Source organism: Pomacea canaliculata, linkage group LG3 (genome assembly GCF_003073045.1).
Source record: "Pomacea canaliculata isolate SZHN2017 linkage group LG3, ASM307304v1, whole genome shotgun sequence".
Taxonomy (NCBI): Eukaryota; Metazoa; Mollusca; class Gastropoda; order Architaenioglossa; family Ampullariidae; genus Pomacea; species Pomacea canaliculata.
The window spans coordinates 22177591-22195006 of record NC_037592.1 but is presented as its reverse complement, the minus strand read 5'-3'; the positions used below and the strand labels follow the sequence as shown (position 1 = coordinate 22195006).

Sequence of the window (17416 nt, the reverse complement as noted above, 5' to 3'; positions counted from 1 at the left end):
TCCTGACAAATGTCATTACAAGCAATGCTTTCAAGAAGTTTTTCTAGTAAACACAGTAAACATCCTGTACATGAAAAAGCTTTATGTCGATAACAGAAAGAACAGTCCCTCTTGGGCTGCTGGTAATGCCAGCTAGCAGACATGGAAAGGAAGCAATCATGAGATGGAGCCTTACCAGCCAAACAACCCATCTATCAGTTCAAGCATTTTTCAGCACAGATTACTACTCAGAAGTAAGCAAACAATGGATCTGGACAATGCCTATAGTTTTTCGTGTATGTGTCTTTGACAAACAGATCTTATAAAAGTGTGCTATGGTGTATTATCAAGCTTGCAGAAAGGTAATGCTACAAAAATATATTATCCCTTTACCAGGTTTAAATCATTCATCCATAGAATGCTAGCCTAATGAGGCAAGCATAGGGAACATGCATAGAGATGACAACGTGTCACTTTTCCTCATAAAATTCAGTCATACCAAACATGTATTGTTGGATTCAAAAACAAACAGGCTGTATCCTCTGCAACACATATCTGCCTTGGTTATAAAAAACCCACAAGAATTAAAAACCCCCTTGAACGCATTTTTATTCTCCAAAGGACTGGGTTTACTCTGATGCAAGTCAACCCCTTCCATTTGTGAGAAACCTTCAAACTTCTCACTCAAGATAAACAGATTGTATTAAGATCTCAGCATAACTAAATGGCAAGGCAAACATTTCAATGCTGAAGAAAGAAATGAGGCAAAAATCTTTGACATTATAGAATAAGAACATGGCATATTAAGATCACTTCTAGCCTAGCTCTGACGGACCATGTACCAACACAACATAATAGATTTGATTTCTTTTTGGGTCTGTTTGAATGTTTACATCTTATGCATGAAAGGGAGTTATTAACTTAGATTTGGGAGATAATTTAAAATGGAATTATAATTATATTTATTACCTATTTATTATTAATAATTATAATTATCTTGTCATCAACTAAATCCAGTCATTTGAAAAATATTGTGCCTTCAGATAGGTCTTTAAGCGTTATGCAATTTTGCTCATGCACATAAAGCATGCAAACACATAATAATGATACATTACACAAAAAGGGAGCAGTTCACAAGACAAAAAATTCCTATACAGGATGGAAAGATTTGCTAAATGACATGAGGAAGCCAAACTACTAGGTAAGAGACAAAGGAGAATATTCAGAGGTTTACATCATAGGTATAAGACTTGCATAAAATCCTGTTCATTCTGCACCAAATGGGCTATACGTGGTAAGTGCATGAAAGAAACAAAGCATTGTGAGGGATGTGAAATCAACGAATAAGATAGATAGGTAAACAGCAGGTGTTTTGGGGGGGTGTGGTTGACCTCTGAACCTACCAAAAAGCATGGAAGTGACAACAAATGTGATGATGGGCCTGCCCATAGCCTTCCAGCTGTGCTTCAAGTAGGCCACCTGATTGCGCAGCAAATCTATCAGAAAGTTGGTGTCTAGAACCGTGTAGTACCGCTGCTGGTCCATAAACTGCAGGCACACAGACACACAGTATCTCATCCACGCATGCTATTGCTGACTGAACTGAAGATACAGGGACAACAGTTTAGACAAGAACTTCACAGCTGCCTCCAGAAGCAAAGGCACCTGAGCATGACCACACGTGCATGCTGCACCTGACCAACTGCAAGCATATGACATCAAACATGTACACTGCTTTGACCCTTGGGCTTAAGTGATGCAGCTACCACCTCATACATGCAGACTGTTGCTGCTGGAAACAATAAGAAGTTACCTTGCTGGCATTATGAGACCTAAGCCAGACTCCCTCAGTCACAAACTTCTAAGACTTTCATTCTTCTTTATTACAATGATTGAAATGGTAAAAGCAAAGGTGCAAGCAATGATAAGCATGCGGATGGTGGCAGCTTTTCATCATCACAATAATGATGGTAATGAAAGTGAGGGAATGATAACCATTAAAGTTTTAAGGCATTTTGAACGGAAAATAAAAAATAAAATTAAAAAAAAAAGACTCTACTGAATTGGCAGTAATGCAAGTACTACTTGTACAAAATTATTTCACTGGTGATCAAATCAGTTGCTATTGCATTGTTTCTAAGCATTTCAAAACCAAAGCAACAGTGCAATGGTTAAACAATATGTAAGTCACGAACACATTGCTCTAAAACTAGGTTAGTCACTTCACCACCATTCCTCGCTCCTATAAAATAAACTGTGACTCCCTTCTCCTACATGAAAAAATGCCCGTAAAATGAAAATGAAAATCTGCTATATTCAGAGGTAGACTAGCTAAAAGCTGAAGCTGTCTTTGCAAAACAGAGGTTTTGAGAGTCGTGAAGACTGTACCCCTTATTCCTCTTTCTTTTCTATTGAATTATAGGTGTAAATATAGACTTTTACCAACATTATTTTCTATTACATTTTAGATGAAAAAATATATATTTTCTCTGAAATTTAATAGATCTTTAGCAGAATTTCAACTAAACACACCACTAACAGCTATGGTTGTAGCATCAAACCAGGGCTTGACACAAAAACTGAGAAGGTAGTCATTTATTTACCAATGTACATCTGTGATTGTAAAAGTGCAAAATGTTTGAGAAGCAAAGCTTCCTGTTAACTCATATGTTCCTGAATCAACACAAACCATTAACACTCAGAGAGAGAAAGAGAAGAAAGATGGGAGAGAGGAAGGGACAAACAAAAATGAAAAAGGCCATGAATGACAAAGACAAACCTAGCAAACAGACACACAAATAGATAGCCAGGGGTGGAGAACAACAGGAGAGACTAGGTTGGGAAAAAGAGCAGACAGACAAAGAAATAGTCAAGGTAAAAGGTCATCCCCTAACATTTTTAGGTCATTGGGGGTGAGGTGTTAGAGACCTCACTTGTCTTAGGACCAACTTTAGGTGAGGGCGATGCCCATCTCCTCTCCTTCACTGCTTTTCCCCCCGCCCTTAACCGTCTATGGAGTCAGGTACCCATATCCGCCAGCTGGGTCGGCTGGGGGGAAGCTGCGCTAACAGGCATTGAACCAGCATGCTCTCAGTTCAGACACCAGCACTCTAACCCCTTGTCTGTCCGCTTCCCCAAAGAAATAGAATAGACAGAATGATTAAGATGGCAATGGAGAAAGGCAATAACAGAAGGTATCAATATATTAATGGATGCATGATTTTCAGACCATAAAATTATACTAAAACAGACACGATTTACAGACTGCATATTAGCAGAAACATGAAAACACACATATCAACAGAGGAAAATTAGGCAGCAAGATAGTGAGAACATTTTGAATGTAATTTGCAAGCTTTTTTTAAAAATTTTTTTAGGAAGCAGACAAAGTAAAAAAAAAAATAAACAAGAAGGAAAAGTTCTATTTCGATTTGACAGGTGCTAATCAAAAGGTACATAGTTTTTGCGGTATAATGGATACTTACTTAATCAGGTTGACATATATTATAGATATTAATCACATGTAGAGTGGGTTTTTAAAAAAAAAAAAAATCAGTGCATTGTGCTTAACTCATCAAACTGGCTACATGCATATGAGATTGAAATCTAGAAGCAAGTTTTGCTATATCTATAGGCTGGAGATATTTAAGCTAAAATGCATGCATGCACACAGCCACACTCATTTCATTTTACAAGACACATATGCACATACAGGCATAACATATAGCTTGTGCACACTCATCAATGATAATGTGCATGCATACATGTAACACACATGTAGGCAGGGCATACTGATAAATATACATGCAAGCATGGGTGCATACCCATAAACCCATGCACAGAAAGCTGGACAAAACTGAGCTGAAATATAATGCAACAAAGAATTATAACTTGAAAAGAAGACTTGAGATTTGAAAGGAACATACACAGAAGGGGAAAAAAAACCCAATTAAAAAACAAAAATACAACACATTTCTAAACTCAAGAAAGATGTTCTGGAAGTTTTCAAAAAAAAATTCACAATTTTCAATAAAACACCTTACAAACAGGGACAATGCAAGAGAAAACAATATACAAAACTGTCACAAAAAGTTAGCTGAAAGCATCAAAGGTTGGCAATAGAAACAAATTTATGATGCTTTTGAAGAGCTGGTTTGTCCAAAGACAAATGCACACCTAACATAGACCTGGACAGGTGAAAGATGATTGTAGGCCTTCCAAGCATCCTCCAGTTTCGTGCCAGAAAGTCTGTGTCTGTTTTGAAATGGTCCACCAGGAAATCCACATCCAGAGGGAGATAAAACTGATGCTGGTTCATAAACTACATATACCAAACAGCATAGAGTAGATGAATTGGCCAAACAGTTCTCAAAAATAAGTTTACACAATAAATACTTTTTAAAGTGCTGCGTGCATATTTCCCTCATTAAAAAGCTTATGGCTAGAATGCAACTTTCCTCTTTTTTTTTTTTTAATACAAATGACTAATACATGGCAAGCAAGCAGTCACATTTTAATATAAGCCTTTAAAAAATGTTTTCTTCTAAGGATTGTTCTTGCATAAAATTAAAATGGTAGCAAGCAATTGTCCAAACTACTGCATGCTGTTATCCCCTACAAATACTTCATGGACCTGGTCACTTGGCTAATTTTAGGAGTGTATTTCTGCATGCCTTCACTCCTACACCTCACATAGTAATCCTGATCAGCAGTTATATTTCTTGTGATGGACTTCTGATGTCACGGAAATGATTGGTCTAGATGGGACCTACAACACAGGCTTCCATGAGGAGAGATGTACCATATGGACAAACAATGGACAGCGAAAAACCTGATTGTTGTCTCAGGAACTACAGCCAGTCCATTGCAGCAAGACCCCATTCTTTTTCATTCTTTTCTGATCTCCTGTCAGTCAAAGACTCTAGGTTAATCCCTACTTTTGCAGCCATAATCATACACTTTTCACCTTTATGCTTCCTCTCTCAAATATTACAGATGTGTTGGTCAAATACCCAGTTCACTAACGATATGCACAGTTTTTTTTGTTTCTGTCCATGGTTTGAGCAGTGTTAGGAGCTACTGTGTGATCATATATATATGCAAAAACTCTCATTTTAAGAGCCCACCATGATCACCTCCTACAGTTTCAGGATGCAGATACTTCAAGTCCATTTTTTTCCAAAAAGATTAAATGAAAAAAATGTCTCATTTGAAAGACTGAAGCCACATTAACGACAAACTTCCACTGTCTGGCAGAATGATCTGATCCAGTATAGGGAGGAAAGGATACTTGTTAAGCCAAATGGACACAATTAAAAAAGCATGGCCATTAATGTGTGCTTCTCACTTCTCTTCCCCTGGTCAAACCATTCTTTCTCATCCTAAGGCAGAAGTTTGGACTTTTAACATGCAACTGTAGTCATGATATGACCTTTGGTCATTCCACATTAAAGCAATAATGGAAAATTAACCCAGTCAGTTAACTATTTAATGTGATCCTCAAGGGGGTACCTATTGAAGAAACTTAAGACACAGTAGGTGCAAGTGACCAGGCTCATATTTTAGTTTTTTTTGCACTTGCCCATACCATGCACCAGCACACCAGTCTGCACAATTAACAGCTATGGCATATTTTTCATCATGCTTAATTTGACCCTTCCAGCTTTTTTCTTCGGGAATATCAAGAAGGCACCATAAAACCAATTTAGCCCTGTAATAACAGGTAAAAAAGATAAAGCTCCAATAGCCTAGTGGTCACAGATGCAGTGAATTTAAGTGTCATTTATTGGACCCTCTTCTTTCATCACTTCGCCTTCCCTGATATACCAGATACTCATTTGGTGTTGAATGGATAGAAGGGGTTTTCTATTTATTAGTTCAAGTAATCCTCATCCTCTTGACTTTCAAAGTAAACTCCCCAAGCAAAATAGGCTTATCCTCCCGTCTATTTGCAATAAAACTTTCTGGGGTCAATAATGTTGAAAGATTTTTAAGCCCCTTTTATCATTCGTGAAATAAGAGTGTGGTGATGAAACATGCTCAGACTGTGAAAACAAAAGTTTTGCATGAATAACTAACACCCTTAAGTTTGCTTGTTTGGTTTTTTTTTGACCGAAGCTAGCATAAAAGAGTACAGCTACCAAAAAACACCAACCAATAAAATTACTGGTTGCCACATTCTGTCAGAAATAAAGGCAATGAAATGGTTGATTACTGAACCTTGAGAATAACCTCCAATCAAAGTGAAAAAGAGCAAAGTCCCCAAACCAATAAAAACAGCTTGAAAGAAAATGATGTAAAGTATGCCTCACCATCTGTTTGTCTTTTAAAGAATAGGGATGGGTACAGGGGAATTTAAAGCAACCACAACCAATATTTAACGAAAAAAACCAACTGCAAATAAAAGAATAGGCACCTCTTGTGACAGTTTAAGAAAATGCATGGTAAGTTCACATTTGAAAGTTCACCACTGTTTAATAAGATATATTGAAACTAAAGGCTTATTCCAGATCTAGAGTCAACAGGATAATCAAGAAAATTTACCAGTTTTCATGATCCAAAGTTGATCAAGCATAATAATCTGGGACCAGTTGCACAACACATTTCCAATTTTGAACATGTTTGGCCTTAGTACACAACACAATTTTCACATTTTTCTAACTTAAAAAGATATAGCTGTTTATATTAAATTTCCCCTCATATCAGCACATGCTAATGTAAAAATGGCAGCATGGAATAGCAGCGAAAAGAAATCTTGTCATACACAGTAAGAGAGGAATTGTTCTCTCATTTAAGTCAAGACTACAGTCACAAATAAATTTTTATGTGTGGCCGATGTGGCAAGCACAGTTAGCACAATGGAATATAAATGCAATGAAGTGTAGTAAAACATAGTGTTGAAAATGTTTCTTAAAAACCAATTCCTGTTTTACACATGTGTTGTGCAACTGGCTCCTGGACAATTAAAATTAAATCTGAAAACTGTTCAAGCCTGATTAAGAGAAATCACAATAGTTATGAGGATCTATGTCTTTGGACATTGCATAACCAAAATTGTACTTCATGAAGCAATAGTTCTGCAATGAGACTTCAAAAAGTATTGTGAGTTGAGCAATCTACTGCTTCTATTAGAACAGTTTTCTTTGTATTTTAAAAAAGTGAATAAAAATAAACACCTGTTTTCTCATAAGTGTGACACCTGTTTAAATGTCAATATCATGGTGGTTAAATTTATCTAAACTGTTAAACAACACAACAAGTAGTCAAGAAAGTATTGAAATTAAAAAGTAGTTTTGTAATCAAACACTACATCCCTTCCCTCATAAAAACAAAAGTGAAACATGAGATGAATATGTTTCACATATCACTCTTTGCACTAAAGTATTTTTTAAATTTAAACAGTCAATACACAATGCAAAATGGAAAATGCTTTGATATAATAAATAGAAAAGATGTAATACCTCTGGTATAAAAGCAAAAATCTGGTCGTTAAGGACATATAGTTTGCTTGTAGCCAGGAGACCAATTTCAGTAGATGGCCGGCCAGTTACACCCAGCTGTCTGTTTTTCCCTGATAATGAGCACAACCCAAAGAATTACTAAGAATGCATAGTTTACATGAGAAAATGTCGAAAAAGGAATTATATATACAGTACAATATGGGAGATTGCATTTACAAAATAATGAGGTACTGAATCATAGGAACAAGTCTGGATGATATTGAACTGACACTCAATATAACACACTACAATAATAATTATAATAAATATATTACACGGATTAAGATAAAGATAAGGTGATAAAGTAATATCTAGCAGAGAACTCGGGTTGACCTAAACACAGTAAAATGCTCATGTACCCAGAAGTGAGAAGATATGAGATAAGACACGGGCTGGGTGGACTTGAATGGGGCTGGTATCTTGAATGGTCTGCACTTCAATACCATGCTGCATCAGCTTTTCTGCTATCTTGCGAGTTTCTGCCAGAATCACAACTGCAACACACAGAAAAAAGTATACGCTCATTCCAGACAAAACAACTTTTTTCTCCCACAAACCTGTTTTTTTTTTTTTATATAAATCAATCAGATGGGAAGGGAACAGGAAATGGAAAAGGTAGGTGGATAATGAGCATTTTGTGTGAAGTGTGTCAGTGCAAGTCTCATGACAGCCACATTTTCTTTGATGTAACAGCATTGAGAAGTTCACTAATATAAATTGTGAAAAAGCTGAGACCTGGAGTGATTTTTCACTGCCGTTTTATGGTTTGTTCATGAGTAGTCTATGACTGGATTGAGGAACCTAACAGTTTTCCTCATTGTTTGGGGGAGGGGGAGAATTAGTGTTTTACCCCAAGCCAGCAACTAAGGCTATATCAGGGCAAAGCAGCCAGCCCTGTAAACAGAGGCCATATTCAGAGAAAGAATAGCATACCCAAGATGAGAGCTGAACTGAGAACTACTAGGTAGAGATTGCCCCTCCCCCTCTTCCCCAAGTTCAAGTCTTATTTTGAGTAGGGTGGTCAGGTGGTGCAGTGGTAAACCAACAAAAGGATCCTGTTCTCATCTTGATTAGCTAATTCTTTCTCTACAAGTGACATCCTTTTATAGAGCTGTTTTAATGTGAAATAGCCTTAGTCACTGGTTTGGTGTAAAACAACGTTCATTCTCCTCTTTCCATGCAGTAGGTTATATTCTATAACTCCTGATGTGCTGTTTCATCTGTTATTTACAGATGCACAATGCAGCACAACCACAGTTACTGATCTATATAATGCCAACATAAAATTTCCTATCAAAGTCCACTGTCCTTTAATCTAAATTTCCCAAGTCTTTTAAGCCACAAATTGGTCATTAACTCTTCCAACACAGTTTGCAACCGCAACCGCAGACAATAATAATGGGAACTTATAACACACAGCATTATGACCAAGACAGATCGCACTTTCTGCGCAGATCAGTCATGATAAATGAAAGATAACAGCCAGGTGATGATGAGGTACAAGAGTAGAATATAAAGCAATGGATGAAGGTATGTAGAGATACAGTGTAAGATGGAGTCGCTACATAACAGTTAGCATGACAGACAGTATTACAAAGGAGTTAAGAATAGTAAGTCTTCACAGCTAATGTTCAATTGTGTCAATGTGTCCATATTGAATGAATTAATATAAAGTATATCCCAAAAATAACTTGAAAAACAAACCATGCAAGCTAAGCAATATATTTCTTTATATGTTTTCACTGCTTTAAGTTTCAACATTAAATTTGTGCTATAGGTTTGCATTGCAACAGGCCAGGATTGTGACAGTACCTTCATTAAATTATTTCAACACATAATTTAAAGACTGAAATTGGTTCTTTTGGTTTAAACACTAAGTGTAGTTCATTATATACACCACATAGTGTGCTGAACAGGGTACAAAAGAACTGTGGATTCTTACCTTGTACCACTACATCTGGCTTTGGTTCACTAACCAGACGGCGATTAAGGGGATCAATTTCTCCAGGTGAGAGAAAGCCCTGTTGACAAAATCCCAAAATTTGCATAGCCTCTAGTTTAGTCCTTATTACTCCTCAAGGAGCATAGGACCGCAACAACACCTCACCAGTGGATCCAATTTTGGGCAGCCCCCTTCAGCCGTGGGGCTTCAAGGAGTAACAAGGACTAAACTAGAGTGTGATCTCCATATAGTCATATCATCTGGTACAGTACGAAGAAGAAAGTTGACAGCAGAAGATTAATAACAATAATAGTCAATGGGGAGTGGGAGAAGTTAAAAAAAACAAAAAAACAAAGAAGATGAGGGGGGATTGTCCTTGTCGTAACATTTTTTTCCAAAAACCAAGAAACTTAAAGGCACTCATAGCAGTCCATAATTTCTTTACACTTGGCAGTAGAGCATTTCAATGTCAAACATAGGTTGCATTGCAGACACTTACCTCGTACATAAGGCGACCCAAGATGTACATGGATTGTCCCCACATATGAGGAAGCTGTCCTTGAGCAACACGTTTTTGACTGTTGGGATTGGCCAATTCCTTCTCCACCTAAAAGCACAATAGAAAGTGTACAAAGACTACTTTGATTTATATATCAAATGAACATTGCACACTGTCTTTGGCTCCAAATTCTTATAATTATTAATTTGTAATGTTACAAAAACTCCTTACACAGGTAAACAAGTATCTGTAAAGTTACAAGACTTACTCGAAAAAAGAAGTATTATCGCAAACTCAGTCCTGCCTTCATTCTTACTATTCCTCAGATCACCTTCTTCTGGCTAGAAACAAAATAAAAATTCCACTAAATGACTCCTGTGATCTCGTGTAGATAGTTGTCCTTCAATGTGATTTGATATGCACAAGGAGAAATTATCACTTACCAATTCCGGTGGCACTGCATACAGTTCTGGCAGGAGTGGTATGCCATCTTCACTCTTCAGCATGATTTCATCAAGTCGTTGTCTATATTCTTCTACCTGCAATAAAACAGAGAATCTGTCAAAGATGGTCACAACAATAACACTACACATTATTATCAATTATACAACCATCACAATCAGATTATTAGTACACTCTAAGCTAGCCATAATCAAACCAAAAAATATTACACTTGCCATGAAAATTTGCTGTGTTCATTTTTTGTTTCACAACCACCTGACATTATGGCTATGCCAGATCCTATCCAGCTTAGCCATCACCACTGTTGCTGTTAATGATTCTGATGCAGATAATCTGTCTTAGAGGTGCTGTCCTTGGAGAGGGTGACTCACGTACTTGAAACTGCTAACCATTTTAAGTTGTTCCCTGTTCATGTAGATCTTTGCTCTGCTGTTGTCAATGATTTTAACTTTGCTTTTATCAGTGCGTCTCTGTTCCATGTGTTTGAACTGTCAGGGTGCTGGTAAGACCTTGGAGTTCTTTGTTAATACCTGCTAACAGGACTATATTTTCTGCAAAGCATAGGTTGCAAATCAGCCTTCTAATAATGGAAATGGAAGTGTAATAGTTATGGAGGGTTTCATGCATGATATTCTCCAAGATGATGTTCAACAACACCGGTGATAGGGGGCATCCTTGACATACACCTATTGTAGTACAAAGGTGAACTCTGATTGAGTTATCCAGCAGTACTACACTCACTGAACTATATGACAGCACTCTGATGACTTGAATGAGGCCTCCTTTGATGCTGAATTTTTGCATCATATGCCATAGCCCCTTCTGCCAGACTGTTGAATGCCATTTTAAAGTTGAAATTGTGATAGAGGTCCCGCTGAAGCTGAAAATGCTTCTCTATAAGGTAACAATTGAAGATCTGCTCAACTGTGCTTTGACCTAATCTGAAGTCAGCCTATTCTTATGCTAGCAGCTCCTCCACAGTGGTGTTGATGTGGTCTTACTTTCAGCATGACTTTGATTGGGTGGCTGATAGGGCTTATAGTTCTGTATTTCTAGCACTGTTTGCTGTCCCCTTTTTTGGAGTGGGGAATGACTAGTGACTGTGTCTATTCTTTGGACAATTCTTTGTGTTCCCAGACTCTTTGGCACAGAACAGCAATGGCCTTTGTAGTTTCTTCCCCACTCTGCTTGAGCAGCTCAGCTGGCACATTCAATGACTGGTGACTTTCCTCCCTTCAAACTGTGTAGAGCTCTTTTGATCTTTTTGCATAGGACTGGTAGGTCAGCAGGTTCACTGATTATAGCCTGGCTGTTTAGAAGGATGTTACCGTCTGTCCATTGGTTGAGTACAGCATTGCTTTCTGTGAGGTGGCCATTGCTGTCTTTGATGACTAAGGTCTTGTGTTGACCTGTGATTATATGTGGGTCTGAATTGTGACTGCATGGGAGTTTGTCTGGTGTGGCAATGCCTGGTGGTATTGCTGATGTGATGCTGTGTGGTTCTAACCCTTGCTTCCTTATAAAGATGCTTAATAACTGTCCACTGGGATAATTAAAGTCGTACCTTAGCTATTCAGGCCAGCAAAGATACCACAGAGAATTCAGTTGAGTTCCACAAACTATTTCTACGTGAAACCAATCTAATAAGCCACAAAATAGTCTTGGCAGATTATTTGGGTGTAAAAATATGTGATTATGGATCCATGTTTGTACTTTTCATTAGCTATTAATTTTGAACACATTCACATGTAGCCATACCACTAATAAGTCAGGTGGTCCGCGGCTGACAGTCGTCATATGTCAGCAAAGTGATGTTTCATTCCTCGCACAAAGATCGAGGTACGTAGTTTTATGTCAACTTATTACTATAATGTCACAAAAGGACATTTAGTTTTGAATTAAAATGAAACAAATGCGGATTAAATTTGAAATTCATAGTTGATTTTTAGGCCGCCATAACTTCCTTGGTGGTCCGCCAGTGTTATAAGAGACAACTGACAAAGCAAGTTCTAGTTTTTATGTTTATTCTAGTAGCTCAAAAAAAGTTATAGCTTGATAAATGATGGCAAATATATTTAAATTCTCACCTGCTTCATATCATTGCGGAAGAGGCCATCCAGGATATAGTAGGCAAAGAAAAGAGGCCACTGGCATTCAATTTTTTCAAACATGAGAAGCTCCCAAGGTTCATAGTGTAGTCGTCGTGGATCCTGAAAAAGTTACTGTTCAATGTCAGATGTGGGCCTAGAAAGTTTGATGTAATGTCCACATTTGGAAGTATGAATGTCTCTCATACATGCATGGATGCAAACATTTACACAATCATCATATGCAGCCTTGTTTGTTCCCTGAATATGGTAACAGGATAAACAAATTTTATTCTTATAAAAATTACTATAGCATACCTCTCTTGCAGTTTTGTACCCATCTCTCAGAAACCGGCAGCATCCATACCTTCCCTGAAGAAATACAAGAGTTACAATGCAAAAGACTCAATCATGTTTAATCAAAAAAGAATATATTCTTACATGGTGCTACAGACTTTTAAGAGTTAGTCTGATGAAGTTTTAGCACATTTTGGTTTACAAAAAAACTTGAGCTTTGTTAATGCCTGAGATCGAGAACAGTTACAACTATTCTACTTGTATAAACCCTGGGGTGTCAAAATCTCCATGGAACAAGGCTTACTATATGTAGATAATTAATAATCCGGCCCAATCTGTAAATCAGGAGACAGTTTTTAAGGTTCCTGATAAGCAATGTTTACCACTTAAGGAAATTACTTGACTCTACAACCATAAATAGTCTTATTCAACACAGACTTCAATGTTCAATCCATATACCTACACTCAATTTCTCCTTTATCACCCTGCGTGTTTCTGCAACAATCTCTGTGTCATCTACTGCAAATGCTGGAAATCCGATGATTGTTATGAGACTCGCATCAACTTCCTGTTATTGTAAGATAAAATATGTCATCACACTGTAAACTGCATCTTTTACATTAACATTTTCAGCACATTCAAGAATTCAAAGAGGCATAAGAGCTTTCTTTTTTTAAATAAATACATTTTATCCAAAGCTTGATAAATAAGCTAGACAACATTGCCCCCAAGCAAATTAGCTTTGTTTTACTCTAAACAAATTCTTGAAGCCTTGATATTTATAAATCCTAGGATGAATATCCAACAGTCAAAGGGGGAAACCTTCATAAAGAATGGAACTGGAAATGCTTAGCATATGCTAGTATCAGACTGATGGTGCAACAAATTATGTGGCTTCAGCAGCATATATATATATATTACAGTGCCATACAATGTTTCTAAAATATTTATTGTGAACATGGTTTAAGCAATGTTCTTCTCATAGCTAAAGTTACAAATTTGAAGAATTAATAGTCTAAACTGACAGTTAATGGGGACATAAATGGGACAAATCTCACTTTGGATGATGACTCTCTTGGCAGCATAGAGGTAAGGATAGCCTGGCATTGCTGAGCTTCGTCAGGCAGAACATAAATAATGGAAGCTGGCCCACCACGAGCCCCGAAAAGATCCAATTCATTTACTGCCTCTAAAGCAGCCTACAGGAAAAAAAAAGAAAGAATTATTCCAAGTTCCATGTCTGATAGCCAAAACCTAAGCAGAACGATAAGAAAAAAAGACATGGTGACAACAGGCAGTTCTCTCAAAGACTAGGCTCATTCTGACTTGTAAGCAGTATGATGCACATTTATTGCAAACCATGGCTTGTGTGTGAGTGTGTTTTTTTTGTATATCAATTTGACACAGAGCCATCAAATAGGTACATCATATTCTACCTTGTCATATATTCAGCATACAAGTGCTATCTTTGCTCGATTGTTTAGTATTATTATTGCAAAAGAATTTTTCAGAAAAAGTTAGTTGTAATGATTCTACAAATAACTCAAATAATTCTGCACCCACCTTCGCCATGCCTATTGAGCTAGAATTAAGTTCTGGCAAGCCGTGGTTAGTCTTATCTCCCCTCTCCCAAATGCCATAGTCAGGCGTACGATATGCTGTCTCAATATAGAACACCAGATTCTGAACAAAGGCCACCTCATCCAAGGTGAATATAATCTCCATGCCTGTGAAATACAAAATAAAATTATTCTTAAGGTCAATGATATACCGATAAAATGTCGATTTCAAAAGCTAGATATACCAAAGATACCACTGTGTAGATTACAGTGATATACTGAAATTAGCATTCCCACATGATGATATATTTTAAACTCTAACCTCTTTAATAAAAATCTTTAATACTGTAGTATTCAAACTGAAAGTTTGTAAAGACTTAATTTTTTTATTTGAACAGTGCATTTTTACAGAATTAGAAGCAAATTTTATGAAGCAATTTTTTAAAACGTTTTAGATTTGATAATTTGTTACCTAACCCTAACCCAACTTGATTGCTGACTTGCTCTCAACCAAAACACTCATTAATATTGGAATCGTCTTGGAATTACGCAAGCACATTGGACAGGCCAAGGAACTCTTGTAAATGGTGACACTATTTTGTGGCCTGGAAAGAGCAACAACCAACACAGAAAAGGGGCTGCAATGATTATTCCAAAACAACACAAGAACTCTCAATTGGGATGGAAGCCACTCAGTGGACGCCTGCTGTATACCAAGCACAATTCCAGATTCATCAAGCTTTCCGTCCTGACCTGCTATGCACTCACAGATGAGGCAGAGGAAGAGGACAAAGAAGATTTCTATAAAAGCTGACAGACAGCAAAAGAAAAACATCCCTACCATGATCTAATGATAGTACAGGGAGATTTCAATGCTAGATTTGGCAGCAAGAATGAAGGAAGAGAAAGAATCATGGGAAAGGAAGGTTTAGGGCATATAACTGATAATGGCAGCAGATTATGTGATTTTTGGAAAAGAAAATGACCTTGTAATTAAAGGAATAATTTTTCAATATAAGAAGATTCACAAAGTGACTTGGAAGTCACCTGATGGCAGGGTAGAGAGTCAGACAGACCACATTATCATTTATAGCAAATGGAGGCACACACTTTAAGACGACAAAGTTAAAAGAAGGGTAGACATAGGTCTCTATGGAAGTAGGTGCTGGAAGATGCCAGCAAAATTCAGCCAGACACTAGGGTCCTCTTCAAACCTAATGTGTGAGGAAAATTTTTTAACACATTCTGGCCTAACACAATCATTAATGAAGAAATCCTTACAAGAGCCAGCTGCACAATTATGACAATCATAATCCAAATAAGAAGATGGAAATGAATAGGGCATGTGTACAGAATGAAACCAGAGGCACCACCGAAAATAGCCTTTTACTGGACAGTTCATGGCCGAGGAAGCATGGTCGGTCAAAAAGAAACATGGTTGGTCAGTAGAACGAGAACTAAAGGACCAGAAACTGTCCTGGAACAAGTTCGTCTTTATGCAGAAAAAATATGGAACGTTGGACCAAAATCTTGGCCAGGGCTCTTATATACTTACCACTGATGGGCCTTAGTTTGGGATACCTCATTTATGTATACCCTGTATTTAACCCAGAAATTTATATCCCTCTTTATGGAAAAGATAGATTAAAAAATATTCTCTCTTTAAGCTTACTAACCTGAAGCAGTCATCTGAGCCAGTGTCAACAAGTATAGGGATGTGGCATCAATCTGCAAATGCCCCCACTCATAGTCGCCGACCACTGCTTTTCCTGTTCGGCTACAGTACTTGGCATGCAAGGCATCTCGTGGGTTCTGGGAGACCTTGAACTTCTCCAACTTCTCCACTTGCATCATCATGCTGCGCAGCAATCCCCGCATGAGCATCACCACTGCCTGAGAAAAAATAACAATCAGTTCCATTCCAAATAGCAACACCATCTTGAAAACTCCATCTGCTTAATGCTTGCATCACTGACTAGAGGGAAATCATCCATCACATTGAAAGACAATTTGAGTCAGCAAGGATTAAAAATAAAAAGGTTAAGTAGCAACCAGTAAATCCTTTTTTGGTCTTAAGCCACAGCCTGTGATTAAATATAAACAGTACTACTCTAAATAGCACTATCTTGAATATAATAATAATAAAACAACTTGTGGAATAGCTTTTCCGTCTTTTACCACTACCAAGATTGCTAATTGATGCTGCAAAAGTGCATATATTTAGCCCAACAGTCTCCTGGCCCCATTGTTCATCCTTATATCATTCCATGCTGTGACAGACATCATACCTTTTCTAACTCATAAGCTTTGGCTCTGTCTTCATCAAGATCTGCTGTTTTACGATAGGCCAATGCCAAGCCCCAGACTGCCATGATGCTGTAAACATTGTCACGAACCCAGCTGTGTTGGCTGTCTTCACGTGATGATATCAGCCCAGTGGAGGGACTCTAAAACAACAGAAAAATGAAGCAACTAAAACTGCAACCACTTAGAGCTATACTTAAAAAATCACAATGAAAACGTATAACAAAAGAGATGATATACCATCAAACAAATGTCAGTCATTTTGTTGAATCTATGATGGGAAGGGGGTGCTTTCTAAACTGTAAATTTTACAAATTGCATTATCAAAGTACTTTTTTTTATTAAGATTAATCTGTGGGCGGTCAGGTGGCGCAACGGTTAGACCGTCACCAATAAAGTGAGGGTTGGCTATTCTTTCTCTGCGTGTATCATCTGTTTCCAGGGTTTGCCGTGATATACAGCCTTAGTTGCTAGATCGGCGTAAAACACCAATCCCCATCCCCCTCTCCGTCTGTTGCTATAATTGGAACATCACGGACAAAAATTTATATTCAATACATAACCAACAAGTACTTACTTGATACCGTAAATGGTTCGGTTAACAAGACGTTGGAAATAATCTAAACGTATTCCTGAGTTACTTCTACTCCTCATGGTGATTAGGTGAAGTGGACTGTCAGCGAGTCATAATTATTTGTTCGTCTGTTCTCACTTGTATATCTTTCAATGTCAAGACCATATCATAGAAGTTTGAGGTCAAGACCACTTCCCAGAAGCAAACCATATAC

The 17416-nt window shown here is 37.5% G+C and overlaps 1 protein-coding gene across 13 annotated transcripts in view; it reads right to left on the bottom strand.

Annotated features, from left to right (window-relative positions):
- Positions 1 to 17378, bottom strand: part of LOC112559112 (probable phosphorylase b kinase regulatory subunit alpha) — a 49246-nt gene extending 31868 nt beyond the window's left edge. For 3 of the 13 annotated variants that reach the window (XM_025230066.1, XM_025230071.1, XM_025230072.1), the window contains exons 1-14: positions 17206 to 17372; positions 16613 to 16771; positions 16001 to 16217; positions 14329 to 14492; positions 13824 to 13964; positions 13229 to 13333; positions 12787 to 12840; positions 12469 to 12591; positions 10363 to 10458; positions 9920 to 10027; positions 9421 to 9499; positions 7838 to 7972; positions 7440 to 7549; positions 4156 to 4300 (exon numbers count right to left, since the gene is read on the bottom strand). In XM_025230066.1, coding sequence (XP_025085851.1) covers positions 4156 to 4300; positions 7440 to 7549; positions 7838 to 7972; positions 9421 to 9499; positions 9920 to 10027; positions 10363 to 10458; positions 12469 to 12591; positions 12787 to 12840; positions 13229 to 13333; positions 13824 to 13964; positions 14329 to 14492; positions 16001 to 16217; positions 16613 to 16696 — 1561 coding nt within the window. In that variant the 5' untranslated portion in view covers positions 16697 to 16771; positions 17206 to 17372. Of the gene's footprint in view, positions 1 to 1382; positions 1528 to 4155; positions 4301 to 7439; positions 7550 to 7837; positions 7973 to 9420; positions 9500 to 9919; positions 10028 to 10362; positions 10459 to 12468; positions 12592 to 12786; positions 12841 to 13228; positions 13334 to 13823; positions 13965 to 14328; positions 14493 to 16000; positions 16218 to 16612; positions 16772 to 17205 lie in introns of all 13 variants that reach the window. The other 10 variants (XM_025230074.1, XM_025230075.1, XM_025230076.1 and 7 more) reach the window with 7 other exon arrangements.
- Between the last annotated feature and the right edge of the window lie 38 nt (positions 17379 to 17416).